Below are 20,727 nucleotides of genomic sequence, written 5' to 3' on the forward strand. Positions count from 1 at the left end.
TTGTTTTACAGTTGATAATTTACGGAAGAAGCTTCTTACACATAAAAGGTGTTATAAGTACTCGTACATAAGGCAGGAGGTTATAAGAATAATACTATAGTGCCTTTGACTAATATTTCATTTAGGAGTGTCAAATTTTGGTTTCACTATATATGATATTAGTGTACATGTTAAGTGTTTGTAGCACCCTCATACCTTCAACCTTGTTCAGATCACTCCCTAAATAGGCTAGGGGTACCTTTTGAAAAAAAAAAAAAAAACCTCATAAAACACACAGACCACACACGACGGCTCACCATCACGACGGTGAACCATGGCAAGTCCTGCTCACCACCCTGGACGTGTTAAATGGTTCAATGTGAAAGCAGGATACGGGTTCATTCAGGAAGAAAACACGGGTACAGAAGTTTTTTGCCACGCATCTGGTCTCACCCATCCTCTTAAGGAGCGCCCTCCCAGAGAAGGAGACCAAGTTCTTCTCGCCGTTAGGATGGGAGCTAAGGGAGGCGTAGGACGTAGCGCCAGTCAGCACAACATCTGTCCCTTCGAAGACCTGTGGAACCGTACACCGCGGACGCGACAAGGTGGAAGCGAAGAGGATATGCAGGCAAAAATATACGCTTGTATTTACGGCAAAGGCGTTGGCAGGTGGGGATCATCGCCAGCTTCAGGAATTGATCCCTCTCATCCTGCAGCACAACGGCCTGCCTGCAGTTTATATCCCAAAAAGCGCCTTGTCTGCCAACACCCGCGCCAACACAAGGCTCTCCCGGCGAGGTCTTCCCGGAGCTATGGGGGAGACAGAGGAGTCACCCGTGGCTGCTCCAAACATCCAACAACCAGCAACAGGAGCAGAAGCAGAGCCAACGGGAGACAAACCCCGGAACTGGAAGGAGACTCAGGACGACGTGCTGGGAGAAGAAGAAGAGGAAGAAGAAGAAAATAAAGTAGAAGATGAAGAAGAAGACGAAGATGATGACGACGATCGAACCTGGACGGGTGATGACCTCTTACTATGCAGATTTATTTATTTATGTATTTATTTAATGTTTTATTTTTATGTATTTATGTATTTATTTAATGTTTTCCACTTTTATTGTAACACAATAGCAAGCTGGACCGCCCAGCAACTTTGCTCTTTTTCAGTTTTTCTGTATTTCTATGTTTTTTGTATCTTGTACTGTCCCACCCCTTGTTTGTATCTCCCACCCCCCCCCCTCTTTTTCTCAATAAACTTTGAAACTTTGAAACATAAAATATCCCCCAGATAGGGCTGTACTTATAGTTTGTTGTACTACGTGCCACTTTTTCATTTTAGTTGTTTAACACATTTTTGGTGATTATTTTTTTCCAATTATGTACGGTTCACTCCCACTTCACCCTACTGATCACGAGGGATAAAATTCAACCTTCATGGAAATTTCTATGGAAATCTCATGTTCAGTCTCAAAAAACCTCCAAGGAAATCTGGCAACTGATATAAGGAATTAAAATTCCCCTTGTGGAAACACTGGGAAAGACTGTATTACGAAATTCAGTGACTGCACCGAATAATTAAGCAGAAGTCCAGGTTAGTGAGGAGAATGAGAAGGTAAACTTTCAGACTACATAACTGGAATTTACTTTTTTGTGATTATCCACATTTCCCCTTGAATCATCCAAATATAAACAATTATAAGTAATAAAGAATAACCAATTTCCAAATTTCCTTTATCAGAAGTCGGAGAATGAGCAGGAAAGGCGAAAAATCAAGCAGAAGTCGGTGTCAGTAAGGGTGTCGAGATGCGGCAGTGGATTGATGACGTATGCGGCGTCAAGCGGAGGCTGACCACTCAGCATCAACAGGAGGCAGCACAGCAACACAACTTTATCGCCAAACATCATGGACTTGGCCGAGGGATCTGACTATTCCAGCGCCAAGAGGGAGAGGTGAGGCATTTAGGATTACCCGGGGATGACCAAATACAGGACTGGACGTGTGGATTAAGGGATAAAGGGGGATAGATAAGAGGGTATGGAGACAGGCCTGGGAGATAGCTGAGGATAAATATTTACGCAGGTGTTTTGCTTCTGTGTGATTGAAAGGGATTGATTATTAGTTGGTTATCATGTGGGTGGCGAATGGCAGTGCAGGGATTGGTTACAAATCTATTAAGTGGATTTCTGAAGGGTTGTTTATTCCACGTCTTGGTGTAACTTGAGTGACGATTTTTGGTCAAGTTTTGGTCGCTGTTTGCTCATTCTGACGAGGTGGATGGTCGTTAGAGGTTACAGTGTGTGTGAGTAATAGCTGTGCACTGAATAATTGTATCTTCGCGTAGTTTTGTTAAGCTTTTAAGTTCACATCCTGTCTTAACCTAAAGTTCATTCTCAGGGTTGCCAGTGAAGGATTTACTAGGAATTTTTTTTTTTTTCTAGTTTTGTTTTCATTTTGTTTTCATGAGGCATTTAGATTGATGGCTTTAGTTGCACTTTCAGCAATCATTTATCCCTTTCTCTGGTAAACTCTGGAACTCCCTACTACTTGCTACCTGCTTCTCTATTTCCATCCTCCAGTGACGGGAATGTATTTAAGAGGGAGGTTTCAACTTTTCAAGATATGTATCCCATTCTATTGGCTAACTCTCATACCTGCTCCGGGACTGGCATCTAAGTGGGAATTTTATTTTTTCTTCTCACTTGGCTAGATTTTTCCTCTTACTATCATAAAGGGGGGAAAAAAAGAATCGCCTAGACAATTCCCAGGCTTCCTAGAATGGCCAGGGTATGGATCTAATTATAACCAGTGGCCAGACAACACACGCTTTCCTTCCTTGAGTGAGCCGCAGTCTGCACACAACCCATCATCTCCCCAACCATATAGGGGAAGGTGGGGTGAGACGGACCACTTAACAAAGTATTGAGTCTAGAAACCACATTTATATAATTTTTGGGAGTGTGTGGGTTTGTGGTGGTGCTTTGAAGTCCACACCTGGGTCATGGATTTTAAAGGAAAACAATGAAGCACAAGAATTTACAAAATAATGATTTTTCTTGGGCTAAGAATAAAATGATGGGGTAAGATGGACCTGAGGGGTAAATCTTACCCCGCAAACTGAACATGAAAAACAGATCCTTTTTGGCATAAAGCATGGACAAAATCTTACCCCACAAGACTTTTTTTTAATGTAAGGAAGTCTGGCCAAGGGCAACAAAAATTATTAAACCAAAAGGCCCACTTAAATCCCACTCCTTGAGTGGAATCTAGCTACATCTTAGTTGTTGGCAGGGGTGTGGTGATAGGTGCTTAGCTACCATGTAGATCTAACTTGTAAACATTCATAGCCTAGCACTGGCCTGACATGCTGGTTCGCTGTACACAGGTCGCGCTCCCCGATTGATGAGGACAGCCGAGACAGAGACGGTGGCAACGACCATGATGGGGACCGGGACCGTGGCCGCCGGATGGACCGTGGGCGTCGCATGGACCGCTCAAGGTATGGAGATGATGCCTAACCCTACTGGGCCCTGTTGTTACTCTGCTGCTTCCCTTACTGTACATTTTAGGATTATTGAAATAACAATAGGTCACCAATGGGGTATTTGTGAAATTGGCGGCCACATGTCGCTGGATAGTTAAGAGATAGCCGAACCAACCAAGATATTTACTATTGTGATTTTTCTGCACTTAACTATCATAATTAAGATTAAACTAATATTGTGTTGTCCTCTTGTTTAGTATAATCAGTGTGCACTATTCAGCTAGAAAGTGACTCATTTAAAGTGTGTTAGTCTCTATTTTGATGAATATCAAAGTGAGGCGAATCTTACTGTTTAGGATTTAGCACGAGACTGCCTCTATCATCAGGCTGGGCAGGATGAAGGTAAAGTGTAGTAAGCTAGGAGTGCAGGATCACATGATGTGTGGAAGCTTAGACATTGAAGCATGAAGTGACTGATGATATCTATGTGAGTGACAACAGACAGTGATATCGCTGATGTGATGAGGTCCTCCTTGGATGAAATCCCAACAAATATGACTCATATCTGACCTCTGATGATGGACAGTCTCTGAGCTCAGATGTCTGCTGTTGAAATATTCAATATTATTAGCATTGAATTTCTGCCAAAAGAGAAGTAGACACTTAAAACATATATTTATTTTCCGTACTCTTTTGTAAATCCTGTGATTGTGGTGATCTTGCAATTGTAGGGTTTATAAATGCCAAAAAGACTGAGATGAGAGTGCCAGTTTTCCTAACTTTGCTGCCATTTCTCAGGGAAATTAAAGAGAGTAATGTTTTCTCTTATGCTATATTTTTTTGCAAAGCTTTTTCATTATCCAATTTGTGCATAAAGTTACTTTGACATGGAACTACTTTTATAACTGTAGAAAAATCACAGTAAGGGCAAACTAATTTTTGGCTTGGTTATCTCTTAACTTGTAGAGCCATTTGGCAGTTGAGCTTCACAAATAACCCATTCCCAGACACTGATGCAAGGGCTCAAGACATTTATCCTTTTCTTTCTTTATGGTTAACTCTCTTGACCTTGTTTCGGGAGTGGCCTCTCAGTGGGCCTTCTTTGTTTAATTGTTTTTGCTGTCCTTGGCCAGTTTTCCCTTCTTACATAGGAAAAGATAAAAAAGTGACATTTTTTGGCATTGGTGGTGGGAATGCTTTATTATTGGGAAGGCAGTGACTTGAAATAATAATAGTAATAATAATTAGTGGGCTTTTTTTGTCCTTAGCCAGTTTTTTCCATCTTACATTTAAAAAAAGTAATAATAAACCATAACAAATATGTGACTACATGATGATACTTACTCCATGACTCGTGATTGTGAAGGTATTCGTACTGTCTGAGAGTGTAGCATGGTAGTGTGGGTGTGGAGTGGTTGAGAGTAGAATAACAAGGCTTGGTGTTGCAGGGGTGGCGGGAGACGAGGCTCAGAGGACACGCGGATCTACGTTTCCAACATTCCCTATGAGTACAAGTGGCAGGATCTAAAAGACTTGTTCAGGAAAGAGGGTGAGTAATGGTGCCTCTGTGATGGTGTCAATGATTCAGGTTGTATTAATGAATGGATGTTTATCAGCGTTGGTCAATATTTACTCCAGTTCTGGTGATTTGGTCTTAGTGGTGGAGTGTTTGGCTCTTGTTTACACTGAGTAACTTCCTATATCTATTATGTTACTAGGACCTGTAAAAATGTCAGTAGAATTGTAGAAACATTTAAAAACACCAACAACTTCCTCTCAAGCCTGTCAAACTGTCTGCAATCATGAACACGCATGAAAAAAACACCAACAAGTCCCACCCACCATGACCTACTAAACTACAGCAAGAACCATAAAAACGTCATTAAAAACACCACAAATACTTCCACTAGACCCTTGTAGAAATAACTAACTCTTGGCCCTGAAACTTAAAGAATGCAAGGTATAGCCTGACTCACATTCTCTCCTCATCTTTCAGTGGGAGAGGTGGCATACGTAGAAATGTTCAATGATGAGAACAACAGACCACGAGGGTGTGCTGTGATTGAGTTTGAGAGCATGGATCTGGTGGCCAAGGCTGTCAAGACCATGCACAGGTTTGAACTCAAGGGCCGGAAGTTGGTGGTGAAGGAGGTGAGTTGATCGGTAATCACTAAGGCTTGGCTGGGCTGTGAGATGCTGAAATGGTTATGATCATGGTAGGAGAGGTTAATGTTTGAAGCACTGTGGGTTGTCTAGGTGTCTTGTGATGGAAGGAGAAGTTTGTGTCTGAAGCAGTGTTGGGCTGTGTGGGTGTCTATGATTGTGTCAAGAGGGGTCACATCTGAAACACTGGATATTATGGCAAAGTTGGGCTTGTTTTTAAAGTATTGTGTGATGCTGTTAGTCTGATTGGAGAGAGTTTTGTGTTGTGGTCCGTGGGTATTGGGACAAAATATTAAGTAGATTTAAACATCCATTTCTTTTAAGCTGGCCCTCTTCAGAAAGCATTTCTAAGCCTTTGATTAGTGTATCTTTCAGTTATGGCTGGAAGGAGTTTTTTTTTTTTTTTTTGCCATGCTCTGGGTATTGGGACAAAATATTAAGTAGATTTAGACATCCTAATCTTTTTAAGCTGTTTGTCCATTATCCTGTCCCACAAAGAGTCCCAAAGCCACAAGGATATATTGCGTGGTGTAATTTACCCCCCACCCCCTGCCCTGGCCATTCTAGGAAGCCAATAGGCTGATGATGGTGATGATGTGAAGCTGTGGCTGTAGCTGGGGTTGTAGTGAGTGAGGTGCAGCCTAATGAGTCCCTCCATGTCACTTCTTTAGCTCAGCTTCTTTGGTTTTGTACTGTCCATCTTTTCTCTCTTTGTGTTTGGGATGTTTTGGTTTGTTTGGTAAGTTTGTAGGCATTTATGTTCATTTTCTTATGCATGGGAAGTTTTGGATGTCCCTGTTTTTATCGTTTTGTAAATACCTTTTTTTTAGAATTTTTAAAGGGCTGTTTTTTTTATTTACTTTTTTTTGTTTATTTTTTCTGTATGCATCACAGTCCTTCATTCATCATTATAACATTTTCTTACGTTATTTGCTGCCTAACAACTCCCATCTCATTGTTTGAACTCATGATGATTACTTTACATCTTTTTCCATATTTTTACTTCCATCTTTCACATTCATGGCTTGACTAGGTGCTGTGGGGCGGTAGGCAGGAAACAGGTACAGGCACTGGTGTAGATTAAAGCTTGAGCTGCGTCTGGCATTCACAGCTTGTCACTTTATCATCTGAGGGCACACTGTAGCACTACTCAAGTGGTGGTGGGTGGTGGGGTTGTTGCCACTTCCCTGTACCTTATGTAAGAGTTAATTAACATCACTAGCCAGTAGTCCTCCGCACCCACCCAGCACATGTTTAATGTTTCCCCGTCTCTTTCCCACTCCAGAAAGCAGATGATCTCCCACTTGCCTACTTGTCACAGATCCGCATGGGGAATAGAATGGTAAGAGAGTACTGTGGGTGTTGCAACAGTCAGTCTTAAACGTAGACGTGCAGAATAGTGTTTGGTGTGTAGCTTCAGTCTTGTGTTGGTCAGATCTGAGCAAATCTAATGTCAGCAATAAGCTGTGTTTGTATGGTCAGGTACTTGCATGCCTCTGATCTGACAGCTCGGTTTTCCCCCCGTATGAAAGTTTCAATTACGGTGCTGTTTATTTAATGATGTAAAGTCTTGATGATACTAGTAAGTGTTTTTTATTTGGATCTTGAGTTTGAAGAGTGGCTCTACCACCTCCACCACCACCACCTTCATCACCACCATCACTCATCACAACCACCATCACTACCACTCTGTTCTCTTGCATCTTTACAGCATCACCATCATCATCACCACCATCGTTTCTTCCTCCTCAGTTTTTAAGGTGTTGTGATGATCCTGAACTGACAGTCTGACGTGGCTCTAAAATGCTTCATGTGCCATGAAATTGTGGATAGCTTTGACGTGTGCAAGAATATTGATGGCGTGATTGTTATTCACCTTAACTCATGTCAAGTTGGCTGTGACTGACTCCTGACTGACTTGCAGGGTGGACCATCTCGCCAGGACTTCGACTCAGACAGAGACCGCCGCATGATGAAATCCGACATGCGCAGCAGAGACTTTGCCCGGGGCTCTGACATTGGGGGCCCTCCCAGCATGTCCGTCAACAAGTTTGGCAATACGTATGGCCTGTCCACAGTGTTCCTGGAGTCACTCGGCATCACTGGACCTCTAGTCAACAAGGTGTTCGTAGCTAATGTGAGTGCACAAGTTCAGTACTCATTGTTTTATCAGATCCAAAATTCATTGATATTTATGTGGCACCTCTGTTATCCCCTCTAAACTATCTTATTACTTGTTCTTCCGAAGACATAGTTCTGTAAAATGATCATCAAATACCCTCTTTACCCTCATATCTCTTCTCATGTACTCCACCTGCAGTTGGATTACAAGGTGGACGACAAGATGCTGAAGGATGTGTTTAAGATCGCAGGAAAGGTTGTCACTGTGGAGATCAGCAAAGACCAGGATGGGAAGAGTCGAGGCTTTGGAGTTGTTGGTGAGTAAATGGCTGTTGCTCCATTGTGAAGACTAACCTGCTGTAACAAATGCATGAAGAAAAGGTAGAAGGAAAGGAAACAGAAAACAGCAGCAACAATAAATAGTGTTTTTCCACTGGCAGAGTTTGAACACCCAGTGGAGGCAGTTCAGGCCATCTCCATGTTCCACAACCAGACTTATTATGACCGGAAGATCAGTGTGAGGATGGATCGCGTCACAGAAAAGCAGGAATCGACGGCCACCAAGCTACCGCCTGGCCTGAAGAGTCTCGGTATGGGCCTTGGAGTCAATGGCACTGCTCTCACTGACGTCGCAAGTAAGTGTGAATGTTTATTTTGTCCATTGTTACATATTGTTTCTCCCTTGTGTTTAGAATTTGTCAGTTTTTTTCTTTGTTTTTGTGGGTCGTCAGCCGTGCTTGCTTTATTTTAGGTCTTGAACATTAAGTGGGACTTAATCTCAGGTTACTAGGTCTTCTTTCTCTTTTGTGAGGTTGTCAATTGCTTCTCCCTTGTTTGAAGTTTTGGTTTCTCTCATGATGTGTATTGAATGTTTCTTACTTCAGGTGCTACTTTCCTTTCTTTCCCTTGTTTTTCTCTCATGCTGTCATGAATATTATGGTATTTCTTTTTTTTTTTCTTCTGTTTTTAGGTCTTACTTTCTCTCATGTTGTTTCTTGAGGTTGTCATAATGTTATCTTAGCTAAAAGACATAACAAAACTGAAAATAAACCTTGGTTCTTCAAAATACTGTTTGATTTATTTTTTAGTAAGGATCTTGATCTTGATCTTGGTGCTACAGGTGGCTCGGGATCGCTCCAGAGCCAGGCCTTTGGATTGGCTGCTCCTGTAGAGGACAAAAACACACCCCAAAAAAACCCTAAAAATAAAAATAAAAAAATAAAAAAGGCAGCATTCTCTTCGTTAATGGTCCCTACACCTTGCTCGCCACATCCTTTCCAGATACTCCTTCACAGCCTCCATCATCCTTTCACTCGTCTCTCTACACAGTCCCAGCAGCAACACCATCCATTCCCTTCCTGTCTTCTCCACTCTTTCATTCCTGTTATGCCCTAATTCACTTGCATCATCTCATGCCTGTCTCTCTCATACTTCTCACACTCCAGCATGACATGCTCCACCGTCTCGTCCTCTCCTGAGTCACACATCTGGCACACTTTGCTGCGGGACTCAGACCACCTGTAACTCCTTGCATTTACATCCATACACTGTGCCCTAGCTCTGAAGAGAAGATCACTACCCAGGCTTTCATCATACCACCTCTCATACATCGGGGCCTCTTTCACCTTGTACCATTCCAGAGTAGTCTTTCGTTCCATCCCATTCCTCCATTCATTCAGTCCCTTACTCTTCACATCTCTGTTTATCTCACTCTTCCACTTCCTCACATCCCATTCAGTTCCCACTCTGCCCCTCTTGTCACAACCCATTCCAGCTCATTCTGATTCATCCCAGCCATTCGGTGCATCAAATGCTTTTGATTGAAGTTATTTAACTAATGAATGGTTCATGAGATGTTCTTTATTATTATTATTTAATTTTTTCCTAGAAATGAAAGCACTTAGAAACTCAATCTTGTCCAGGATATGATAAAACTTTTTTTTTTAATGTAATAATTTTCACACCTTTCAGTGTGTGTCAGCATAATGCATCATGTTATGTGTATGACAGGTTTTTGTATTATGAATAGTCTATAATCTTTGCCGAGTCATTTTAATATTCTACATCAAAAGCAGCAACATGCATGGCTTCTAGCAAGGAATAGTTTTCAAAAGTGGATTCTTTTATGCTGCTGGTAGTGACATCTGTCTATATTTTGTATAGTTGCTAGAGAACAAGTTCGAGATGACAGGATTGTTGTGATGGAAATGCAGCAGTGAGAGAAGTATTCATGGCATCAGAAGTATTAGGTACAAGTGAACTTTTTGATTGTGTGTGTGTGTGTGTGAGAGAGAGAGAGAGAGAGACACAAGAAGGTTTGGAAGCAGGGCAGGTGTTATATGAGGCAAATCTTTAGGAAAGTTGGGAAGGCTTGTTTTTTAGTTTGTTGTTAGACTTAGCCAGGGTTTTGTTCTGCCTCAGGTGTTGCATAGCCCAGTGTGATGTGAGGCGTTGTCTTTATTATATCTGTAAGGTAGCAAGAATGTGAGCACAGGAAAGATCTTTGAAAAATGTCTCCACCCAATTGTTGTCATACAATGTTGGATGACATTATGCTTACTTTCTTCTTGCAGATAATGTTCCCTCCTTTAATCCAAGTATCAATGGAGGTAAGGCAACCATATGGGTTCCTCTATTGCTGCAGGTTGCTGTAGTCAGTTGAGGGGATAAGTTGCAATCTATCTGTGATCCATGTAGATAGGTAGTGGTGGTGGTGGTGATGGTGATGGTGTCACTGCTTATCAGGCTGAGTCTGTACTTTGGATAGATGGAGCAAAGTTTTGTTTACTGTTCTTGTGGTATGAATTAATAGTAAGTTATGTGTTGTTGGTGCTGCAGCGCTGCCATCGGGCCACTGCCAGGCGGCCCAATGTGTGGCCCAGCAAGTTGTCACACGCTGAGGGAGATAAGAGAGCCACGAGAAGCTGTGTGTGGCTTCATGCAACTAACCACTGTGTTCATTTGGTTCCAGGTCTGCCCAATGCTGTTGCCACAGGGGTGTCTGCCTCACTGCCAGGCATGGGCTCCATGACCTCAAACATGGGCACAATGGGCAATCAAAACATGGGCATGATGGGCATGGGAGGCACAACTGGCATGGGGACAGGGATGGCCAACCTTGGCACTGGCATGGGGAACCTGGGTAACATGGGCACAGGTCTCAGCAGTCTGGGGAACATGGGCACCGGCATGGGCAACATGGGTACCGGGATGAACACCATGGGCAATGGGATGGGGTCCTCCATCATGGGGGGCATGGGCACCTCCAGCAGCATGGTGTCCAACCTGACTGGTGTGGGAGCTGGGCTGGCTGGTGGTGGTGGTGGCCTGGTGGGCTCCAGCCTGTCCCGGGGTAGCCTGGGCAGCAGTGGCGGTGGTGGAGGTGGCTACAGCTCCTATGGGTCGTCCAGCCTCTCCAGGGAGTACAATCATGCCAGTGGCACCAACAACAGCTCCAGCTCGTACTCTGGCTACAGGAACATCATCCAGCTGAGCCACGTGAGTGTGCAGAGAGGAGCTGATGCTGTGGCCTGCCTCGCTTGCCTGTAGTGACAGTGTTGGTGTTGGGAAGAGTCAGTATGATGCAAACAGTTCCTTGTATTCCTTGCGTTTGTTACTAATGGTTGTATTTGACACAGCTCCCCCTGGACTACACGTGGCAATCCTTGCGTGACCTGTGCCGAGAGTTTGGGGAGATAAGGTTTGCTGAAATTCGCTCCAAGGGAACTGGAACAGTCCGCTTCCAGACCGAGTCTGATGCCCGGAGAGCAGTCGGTATCCTTTTGTGTGTGTGTGTGTGTGTGTGTGTGTGTGTGTGTGTGTGTGTGTGTGTGTGTATATATATATATATATATATATATATATATATATATATATATATATATATATATATATATATATATATATATATATATATATATATATATATATATATATATATATATATACACACACACACACACACACACACAGAGGCAACCCCGCTTAACGAATGGGTTACGTTCCTAAAAAAACGTTCGTTAAGCAAATTTTCATTAAGCAAACCAATTATAACAAGTTTGATCCCTGACTTGAACTTCCATTGAGAGTAAACAAAGCGAGAGTGCATCATAGTACAGTAAAAGGTTTAATGAAAGTAAAAATTATGAAGTTAAACATTTAAGCAGTTTAATTTAAGACTAAGTCATTATAGTGTACACTAATGTATGTATGTAAGTAACTTTATAATGTTGATGATCTTAGATTTATGAAGGGAGGGAGAGTGGAGTGGGAAAGACACTAGCTGGCAACCTGTGGAATGTAAACAAAGGGCGCATCATTGTATTGCATGCAAAACTTATGTACCACATTTTCACAAGGCTTTCCATTTTATCCATTGTAGAGTCACAAGTTGAGGTGGTTCTTTTAGCTTGCAAGGAAGATAGTCTCACCAGACTTCTTAATAGAGTCTGCCGACTTGAAAATAGTAGAGACACTAGACGGAGTCAAGCCATGGTGGCGAGCAATGCTATTGGTTTTCTCGCCTCTCTCATGTCTGTGAATAATATCCAGCTTCACTTTGAGAGTAAGAGATTTCCTTTTCTTCTTAGCAACACTAGGCGACATTGCAGGGTTGGTTGCAGGGCGTTTTGGTGGCATGTTGAGCGTGAGATGACGAACTAGTGCTGGACCCTGTTTTTATTTTGAACTAAGAGTGGGGATGGGTAGGGGAGTGAGTGGTGCGCATATTGTCCACAAGAGGTGCTAGTGTATTCTAAAGCCTGTCAGCTTGCATGATACGGCGGGGCTTTTAAACTTGGAAAAAATTTCCTGGATAAAATTTTGTTAAAGCGAGTTTGGTGTTCGTTATACAAGCAGATGGTAGTAGCATTGTAGTGAAATTTCGTTGCGTGAACGTTTGTTAAGCGGGGGTTGCCTGTACATATATCATGTATTTAATATATGCTGTGGAAGGTAGTGGTGAGTATGTTTATGTGTATTCTCTTGTTATTGATTTCTTTAATTATTGTTTGCAAAAGACAGTAGATGTTTTAGTAATATCCTTTAGATTGAAAGTTACATTCAATGTGTGGTGCTGCATGACAATATTGCACTGGTGTTGTTCCTTAACCACCTACCCTTTAGAAATGTTGGATCGGCAGCGTCTGGATGGAAGAATTCTGGATGTGGTGCTGTTGTAGAGCAGGTGACAAAGACCACGTCAACAAGGTGAAGCAGAGAGGGCCTTCCCATGCACCAGGCTGGCCTGGCTCACAAGACTTCAGAATCAAGGTAAAGGCTGCTTGCAGGGGAGAAACTTTCATCTTGGTGGCAGTCTCGTTTTTTGACTGGTTTACGAGGATTCAGTTTGTCCTGTTTTTCCAATCTTGCAAGGCTGTTTCGTCACAGAAGACTGACTGCCTGCCTTCTTGTGTCTTGAGAGGATTGTTGGCGGCAGTGAGGACACAGTTCCAACTTGAAATCTCTGGTGGTCGAAAATTTGAACTGAGTGGCAGTGTTTTTGAAGACGTGTTTTGTCGGTGTCTTTCGGATCATTGCTGCCTCTGCACCATTGTGGAATTTGACCATCGCTCTTGGTAGTATTTTTGGTATTGAAGTAGGCACTGATGTATGTAGATTAGATAGAAGAATATGAGTGTCATTTCTGATAAAGTTTTTTGTCTTTTCTTTTTACGTCTTGAATCCATTGAACTAAGTTTAGCCCACTAGTTGCTAATCTTTGGCCCATTGTGAGGATGTATCTTCAATACTTACTATTAGCCATTTCATTACATGTTGAACACGTGCTCAGTTGCGTACAATTGAAGGTGGACTAGCATAACTGGATAACTGTACCTGTTATAGATAAGATGTACTTCACAAATAAATGGGCTGTGGGCCTTTGCTGGTGTTTTTTCTTGTTGTCCTCTAGACTTTTGCATTTAACCTTTCGTGTTAAAGGCTTGTGTGTGTTTTATGTAGTCATGCTCTGTGAATTTGCCTTCTTGGTACTGAGAAGCTTCCTCGCCTCTCTGCAGGCATGAAGTCGGTCATGTTGTGAAGCTTTGTGTTGCTGGCTGCAATGATTGGTAGTCTGGGGTGTCACTAATAGCCTGGGTGTGGAGGGAGTCTAACCTGACATGCATTGCATTCCAGGTCATCCAAGGGGCATAAATAAGTTTCTAATGCCATTTAGTCCACAGCTGATTTTAAGAGCCATGGTGGCTGACTTTATGGAGGGATGTGGTTGTGGTGCATCTTGAGGTTGTGGTACAATCTAGGGTGGATGTTAGGCATTGCAGTGATATGTTGTGAATTATTGTTTAGATCAGTGTAGTGTCTGTGTGCTGGGCTGGCCAAGGTTTGCCTTGAAGGGAGGGAGTTGAGGCAAGACGTCACATCTTGTCTCGCGGGGTGTTGTGTTGTGTTGGTGTGCTTGAATACAGTGGTGGAGGCTTCAGGGTTGGTAATTCATCAAGTAGTGATGTGTGAAGCTGCCAGGATGATGTGGCTGTTGTGTGGGGATAAAATTTGTGGAAATCTGTTTTTGATTCATTCATGTTTGGTCTGGATGGAAGCAGTTTATTGTATAATTTTCATTGGTATTTCAGTGTTCAATATGCTGCCAGGCCAGCTGGTGATCAGCATATATTTCAAATTGGAAGTTGTACAAACTTGCCAGCCTTGAATTTCTACCATTGACTGTCCCATATATTTTTACCGTGCTTCTTGCTTTTGTTGGGCGCCATGTAAGTCTGGCTGTTGCATTGCTGAGAGAGCAAGTGTGCAGCTTGCCTTGCAGTGGTGTGGTGGTGGTGGTGGTCTCAGGGAAAGACATTCAGAAATCTTGTATTCAGTTGAAGTTAATGTTTTATTTGAATTTTTGTTATTTTTTATTTGTCCACCTAAGAGAATCAATGTTTACTGTTTTTCTTAATTTCTCCTATTGATACATCAATTTAAAATTCAGCTTTCATATTTGCCTTAGTTAATGTTATCAAAATTTTCCCAAGATTACAGGTGTAATCCTTTGTGTTTGTGCTTCCTTTCTTGAGTAGTGGGGACATGTGTGGTCAGTGTGTGGTGGTCTGTGACTTGGCCATGTGTGGTGCAGTGACAGTTATGGGTGTGCTTTGCTGTGGTCCTCATGTGAAAGGATAGTAATTTACAAACTAATATTGTAAACCTGTATTGACGTGGCATGAATGATGGTGGTGTGGCTCATCTTGTGTGGTGTTGTGTTGGTGCTGGTGGTGTTGGTCTGTTTAGATGCTCTGCTGTTTTTCTTCCTTGAGACTCACTAGTCTGGTTAGTTCAGGAAAACTTTGGTCAGGGTTACATTGTAGACAGTTATTAGTCAGTGTGAAGCAAAAACAGTACAAAAGATGTACAATATAATACTATTGTCTTTTGAGCTAGTTTTCTGTCAGTACAGTCTTCAGGTTTGAATTACAAAAGATGTACAATTGAATACTAATGTTTCGTCAACCAGCGTTTACAATTGTAAGCCCATTTATTTGCTCAAGTGAATATTTTCTATTTTTGTGTGTATGTGTGTGCATGCTTGCACATGGGCAGTGTTCTGCAGGAAATATCAAAGCTTTTTTGTTATTTTTATAAATGAAAAATAAGGATGGTTGATGTCTTCTCTGATGAGTTCTTAGACTAAGAGCAAGTTATTGGTGTACTGAAGATTGGTGATGCACTGTGCCGTATGTCACGACCAGGGGAGGAGGAGGCTGGTGATGCATTGTTTTTGGATGTTCCACAGATGTTCTGTCAACTTGTAATGGACGAGAAGTTTTGCTAATTTCGGAGTTCTGAATAAAGTTTATCCTTTCACGTAAGAATTATGGTGTATCTCCACCCACAGAAGGGTCCTGCCAGTTCCTCGCCCCTCACCAGCAACACACAGCCTTCATTGTTAGGCTCATGATCTGGGCATGGGGCTGTGGAGAGAATCAAGGGGAGGCTGTCTTTGTAAGACTTAACAGTTATACCTCTGCTTCAATTAGGTGGAGTTACATTGGTAGTGGTTTGATAGGATACCATCTGGTGTCCCACACACCTCACTCTGCCATTCTTTCCACTGGTGTGTGCTATGTATGAGGCCTAACAGTGAAGTGGTGTGTGTGTATGTGCTCCTTTCTTTTTTCTTTTCTTTTTTTTTCGTAGTTGATTTAAAGGATTCATAATTAAGGTTTTGGCTAATTCTTTGGACAACTGTGGCATCTGATCTTCCTGCTCTTTCTTTATAGTCTTTGATGAACGGCAGCCTATGTATATTGTTGAAGATACAGGCTGGTGTGACGGTGGCTGGGAGAGGCGCCTGACGGGACCTTAGTGGGTGTACATACATGTAAGAGATGTAACATTGCTTCATTACAACATTGTGCTTGTGTCTGTAGCCTCTGAGATGACTTTGGGACTCCAGAACACTTGCAGTGGATTAACATTGAACTTGACTGTTGTTTTACTGTAACATCTCTGTGGTTTAATGCATACTATGTCAAGCAGGTGATAACTATTTTTAAGCCTTAATGTTGGGTTTACTTTTTCTTGGGAGTTGACTAATGGTTTGGGAACAGAAGTACATTTTGGGGAAGGAATGATCTTTGTGGCGGCTTTTTGTCTTCTGAAGCTGTGCAGCCTCACAGTCGCCATGCACTTAGAGAGCATCAGTGTTGGTGTGTGATGGAATATGAAACACATTGATGGGGAAGGAGGCTTTGTGCCCTCCGAGGTGGTCTCTGTGTTGGGAGGTGCGGCCACAGTGCTGAGAGGCTCCCCAGGTCCTCCAGGAGGGTGTCGGGTGTTGTCTCTCCTTCGCACGCGTTGGACATCCACTGGTAAGCCCTGTCATGTTTTGTAGCTTTGGTCATGTCTGTTGGGAAGAGTGGAGCTCAGCCCTCGTGGAGTGGATGTCTTGACTAGGTGGTGTTCTGTGTGCTGGGTGGTGTCACTAGCAGGCTCACCTTCTGATGGGACACACTTGTACTGGAAGTTATTGGCTCACGGCATTCTTGCATTCATTCATGTATGTGTATCTAGTATTATAGGTAGTGTATAGTGGGGAGTGAGCCACATGCTGGGAATCACCTTGGTGATTGTGTTGGGGTGTAGAACACTTCCCTGGTTTGCTTCAGGGATGCTATAGATGGTACATCTAACTTGATAGTGTGTAGGACAAGTTGTCTGCTTGTCTATAGCATCTAGCAGGTAGGAAGACAAACAATTTCTTCTTTGATTAACAAGACTGTCACTGCTGCAGATATACTCTTGATTTTAGGCAATAGTTTAAGGTAATTATAACTAATTGGTTCCAAATACTGCAATACAGGAGCAGATCAAGTGTGTCAAGACAAATTCCAGAATGAGAAACCATTTGCTGTTAGTTTGGATGTGTTGAGAGGAAGATGCCCTTGGTTTGTTTGCAGAAATGAGTGGAGAGAGTGACTTGTCTTTAGAGCTGCATGATGTTGAGATGTGTTTGGGGAAGGATGAGAGGAAGGTCTGCTGGCTTGGTGGGATGAGTGAATGGTACAGTGCTGTAAATAGTTGAAAGTATCTTCCAAAAAAAGCTGGACCAGTATTTTGTTGGAGAGAGAGAGAGAGAGAGAGAGAGAGAGAGAGAGAGAAAGCTTTTCCTCTTTGCAGTGTTATTTCTTGTGGATGTGTCAGCAGTGTGTTATGTAGGTCACTTGTTGATCCATAGCAGTGTGAGGCTTGTGTGGTGTTTGGGGGCTGCTTTGTGGAGTAGGTGGCACAGGGTGTGTGGCTGGTGTCTTGAATGTGAAGGTGATGTGTCCTTGTTACCATCATTGTCTGGCAGCTTAGATATACTTTTATTGGCATGACTTTTCAATATTGTAATTTCATTAGACTTGGCTTGGTGATTGCATTCACATAGTTATACCTCCTGGCCGGCAGTTCTTAGCTTTAGTCGAAATTACCACATCAATAACATCGTTTGGTGTTCTTGGGGAAGCATTCCGGCAAAGGTGTGCAGTGTTGGCACATGATGCCCTTGGTCTGAAGCAGTTCAGGCAGGGTTTTCTATGCCTGGTAGATCTTTGGCCTTCATTACTGCAGGACACACTGATCGATATGAAAAAATTGTCTTAGAATGTCAGAATTTGACCAAAAATGTTGGAGGTGCTCCCACTCCCAGATTATGCACATGTGTAGGCCCAGAACTGTTACAGCACAGTATAGATTATCAGTTTTCAGAGCATAGGAAAAATGATATGAGCCCACTAACTGTATTCCAGCCAACAGTTAACATTTCCTGGCTTGTGGCTCCAACAGTACTTCCTGAGGCTGCTTGAGGTGGTTGTAATTTGGAAACCAACACACGCACGCACATATTGTCTTTCCCTCTCTGTCTCTCTCATGTCACACTAACATTGGCCCTGCAATGGAGACAGTCTGGTTCAAGCTCCCAGTAGTTGGTGCAGTAACATGGTACATTGCTCATGTGTGTACAGTTAGGCACTTGACACACACACACACACACACACACACACACACACACACACACACACACACACACACACACACACACACACACACACCTGTTGTTTTTGTCATGGTTGCATGCACTTTTCCTTCACAGTTTACTTGCTGTTTCTGCATAGCATGGATTGTTTACACAATTGATGGATGAGAGTTTGAAGCTATCATCAATATTGTCGTCCTATTTTGGGGGTAGTCATTTGAGTTCAGTGTTTACTGGATTCTCTCTCTGTGTTTGAACTCGTCCTTCCCTCCTGCCTCTCAAAACAAAAAGAAAAATATTTTCTTAGATTACTGTTCTCAGATATAGCGGTTTGTTGTGATGAGATGAACAGACATTTGTGATAACCTAAATAGACATTTTGGTCCACATCCCCCATTCCTCATGGCAGGGTCAGTTCACATGCCGATAATCTGTGTTGTGCTGTAAGTCTCCCAATATGAAGTTATCCTCAAGTTTTGTACTTGAAACCTTTTGGGTGTGGATTATTTCCTTAAGAGTTCTTTGAAGCAAAATTGACTTTGAAAGAATTCAGTAAAGTGCGGAATTGATGTTTCACTTGAGAAATAAGTAGCCAAGCTTGGATTTTTAGAGATGTAGTTCATCACATGTTAAATCTTTTACCGTCATGCCAATATTCATTACTTCTGGCATTAGGAAGAACTGTTCTCTGAATTAGTTTTATTGATATCCTCGTGTCATTTCAGGTGAGAGGGAGAAGGCAGCAGGTGAGTCAGGCTAGAGCAATGGCCTGGAGAGTGGACCGTGGAGGAGTGTCATGCAGCTGCTGGAGAGATGAAGGAGGACCAATGATAGTCTTATTTTGCCGGTCTGCCAATCCTTTGTCCGTCAGGTAAATCTTGGCAAGCGTCAACAGGTGGGTAGTGTGGTGGACATTCAGTAAGTAATGTCTCAGGTTGATTTGGGTTGGTGTAAGGTTCAGGGGCCAGATTCTACATAGTTATTGTCAGATCTCACAGAATTCCTGACTTACTCCACTGACCATCTTAGGCTTACAATTCGTCAACTTTAAATATAGAGAAAGAAATAGGTTCTTGACATAATTTTCTTTGATCTAAATTATCACATTTCTACTTTTGGGAATAGCTAGACAGTGTATCCAAACAAAAGAAACGTATAAATAGAAGATTACACCTGACAGCGCAACACATGCAGACCACACTGGACAAGGTTTGTTTGAGTTTGGGGAAAATTGATCGTACCACTCCCAGCAGTTATCTATGATAATACAATATTACATCAAAGGACATTGTTTGGGCAGTACTGGTAATTATCTTTAAATTAATAATAAAAAGTGTTGGAGATTGTGTTATGGTATATACAGCCATGTTCCCACAATGTTGACAAGAGTTAAGATGGTCATTGGCAATGCTATAACAGGGTTAACCCTGTCTTAGCACTTATGACTGTGTCACAAGTTTAAAGCCTATCATACATGGACTAATGTCTAAAATGTGCCATTTTTATCCTGCTATGACCATGTGATGGTTTGTAGAATACAGCCCCAGGACCTATAACTACTACTTTGAACTAAAGTTTAGAGTGGTGAAGTTTAGAGTGGTAGTGTTGAGCAGTTGTAGATGGGGGGAGTAAAGGAGAGGGTGATGAATTGTAGTTAGTTTGCATGATGAACAATAGCTAGACTAATCTTAAACCTTTCCCATCCTCATAAATGCTATCATGAAAGAAGAAAAGAAGAAATTGTAGAATGAAATAGGTTGAAATGAATGAAAGTTAAATAATGAATTACCATTCATTACTTTAATTATCATTTGTTTTAACTTATACCATATCTACAATTTCTTCTTTCTCCTCATGCATAATAGCATTTATGGGGATGAGAAAGCTTTTATTTTTGTAACAACCACCACCACCACCACATTATCTGGTTAGTTTTATTGTCAGCCTCAGCCTCATATTGTAGTCTGTGATGATCTGTGAGAAAAATTTTGCTTCTGTTGTTCACATGGATGGAAGGTAGCACTGGATGCTGATTGGCTGTTCAACTTAAGATTTTTTTTTATGTCGATATTGTTGATTTAGTCTTCTCACCAAAATGCAAATCCAGGAAGCAGAATGTTTGTCACAGTATCTGTGACTGCAGTGTGTGTGGAGTAAGAACTATTAAGTTGAGGTAAGGAGGTATTGCTTTAATGGGGTCAGCATGGCAGTTGCAGTTTGGATTGTCAGGAAGGGAAGAGAGGTGGATGGTGATAGTACTCTATGGTTTCAGTAAGGGAAGGGAAGAGTAAAGCAGTACTTCAAATTTGTTAGGGAGGTGAAGGTTAAAAGGTGGTGGTATAATGGGATCCATGTGGGGGTAATCTTTATTAATTAGGAATGAATGTACTGTATGCTTCATTGGTTTGCTTACAATTCTCAGAATGGTGTGAAATAAATAATGAAACAAATGTTATAGTGTTTGGTTACCCACACTAACTTTTAAGGAACAAAGATTGTAGTTAT

At 42.1% G+C, this 20,727-nt stretch overlaps 2 protein-coding genes across 5 annotated transcripts; both read left to right on the forward strand.

Annotated features, from left to right (window-relative positions):
• Window positions 1–313: 313 nt before the first annotated feature.
• Window positions 314–1,828, forward strand: LOC123519253 (Y-box-binding protein 2-like). The gene is made up of 3 exons (XM_045280384.1): window positions 314–563; window positions 649–908; window positions 1,718–1,828. The coding sequence occupies exons 1-3, from the start codon at window positions 314–316 to the stop codon at window positions 1,826–1,828; spliced, it is 621 nt and encodes a 206-aa protein (XP_045136319.1).
• Window positions 1,774–20,673, forward strand: LOC123519468 (myelin expression factor 2-like). Of its 4 annotated transcripts, XR_006679018.1 has the most exons (12): window positions 1,774–1,929; window positions 3,363–3,476; window positions 4,910–5,010; window positions 5,458–5,612; window positions 6,910–6,966; window positions 7,549–7,761; window positions 7,945–8,062; window positions 8,186–8,380; window positions 10,717–11,243; window positions 11,384–11,519; window positions 12,870–13,016; window positions 18,948–20,673. XR_006679018.1 is itself a non-coding variant. In XM_045280778.1 (11 exons), the coding sequence occupies exons 1-11, from the start codon at window positions 1,883–1,885 to the stop codon at window positions 12,923–12,925; spliced, it is 1,719 nt and encodes a 572-aa protein (XP_045136713.1). In that variant the 5' UTR covers window positions 1,774–1,882; the 3' UTR covers window positions 12,926–15,574. The 4 variants fall into 4 exon arrangements, 2 of the variants coding, with proteins under 2 accessions (XP_045136713.1, XP_045136714.1); XR_006679019.1 differs by lacking the exon at window positions 6,910–6,966; XM_045280778.1 differs by lacking the exon at window positions 18,948–20,673 and having other exon boundaries at window positions 12,870–15,574.
• Window positions 20,674–20,727: the final 54 nt, after the last annotated feature.

Source organism: Portunus trituberculatus, chromosome 45, assembly GCF_017591435.1.
Source record: "Portunus trituberculatus isolate SZX2019 chromosome 45, ASM1759143v1, whole genome shotgun sequence".
NCBI classification, from domain to species: domain Eukaryota; kingdom Metazoa; phylum Arthropoda; class Malacostraca; order Decapoda; family Portunidae; genus Portunus; species Portunus trituberculatus.

What these genes read in the sequence shown, in the direction of transcription:
- LOC123519468 (XM_045280778.1), top strand. Translation starts at nt 1,883, where the DNA reads ATGGACTTGGCCGAGGGATCTGACTATTCCAGCGCCAAGAGGGAGAG. An exon ending in CGTCGCATGGACCGCTCAAG is followed by an intron (nt 3,477 to 4,909) that starts GTATGGAGATGA and finishes TTGGTGTTGCAG; the next exon opens with GGGTGGCGGGAGACGAGGCT. An exon ending in GGAAGTTGGTGGTGAAGGAG is followed by an intron (nt 5,613 to 6,909) that starts GTGAGTTGATCG and finishes TTCCCACTCCAG; the next exon opens with AAAGCAGATGATCTCCCACT.
- LOC123519253 (XM_045280384.1), top strand. Translation starts at nt 314, where the DNA reads ATGGCAAGTCCTGCTCACCACCCTGGACGTGTTAAATGGTTCAATGTG. An exon ending in CTTCGAAGACCTGTGGAACC is followed by an intron (nt 564 to 648) that starts GTACACCGCGGA and finishes AGGCGTTGGCAG; the next exon opens with GTGGGGATCATCGCCAGCTT. An exon ending in GGAAGGAGACTCAGGACGAC is followed by an intron (nt 909 to 1,717) that starts GTGCTGGGAGAA and finishes TTCCTTTATCAG; the next exon opens with AAGTCGGAGAATGAGCAGGA.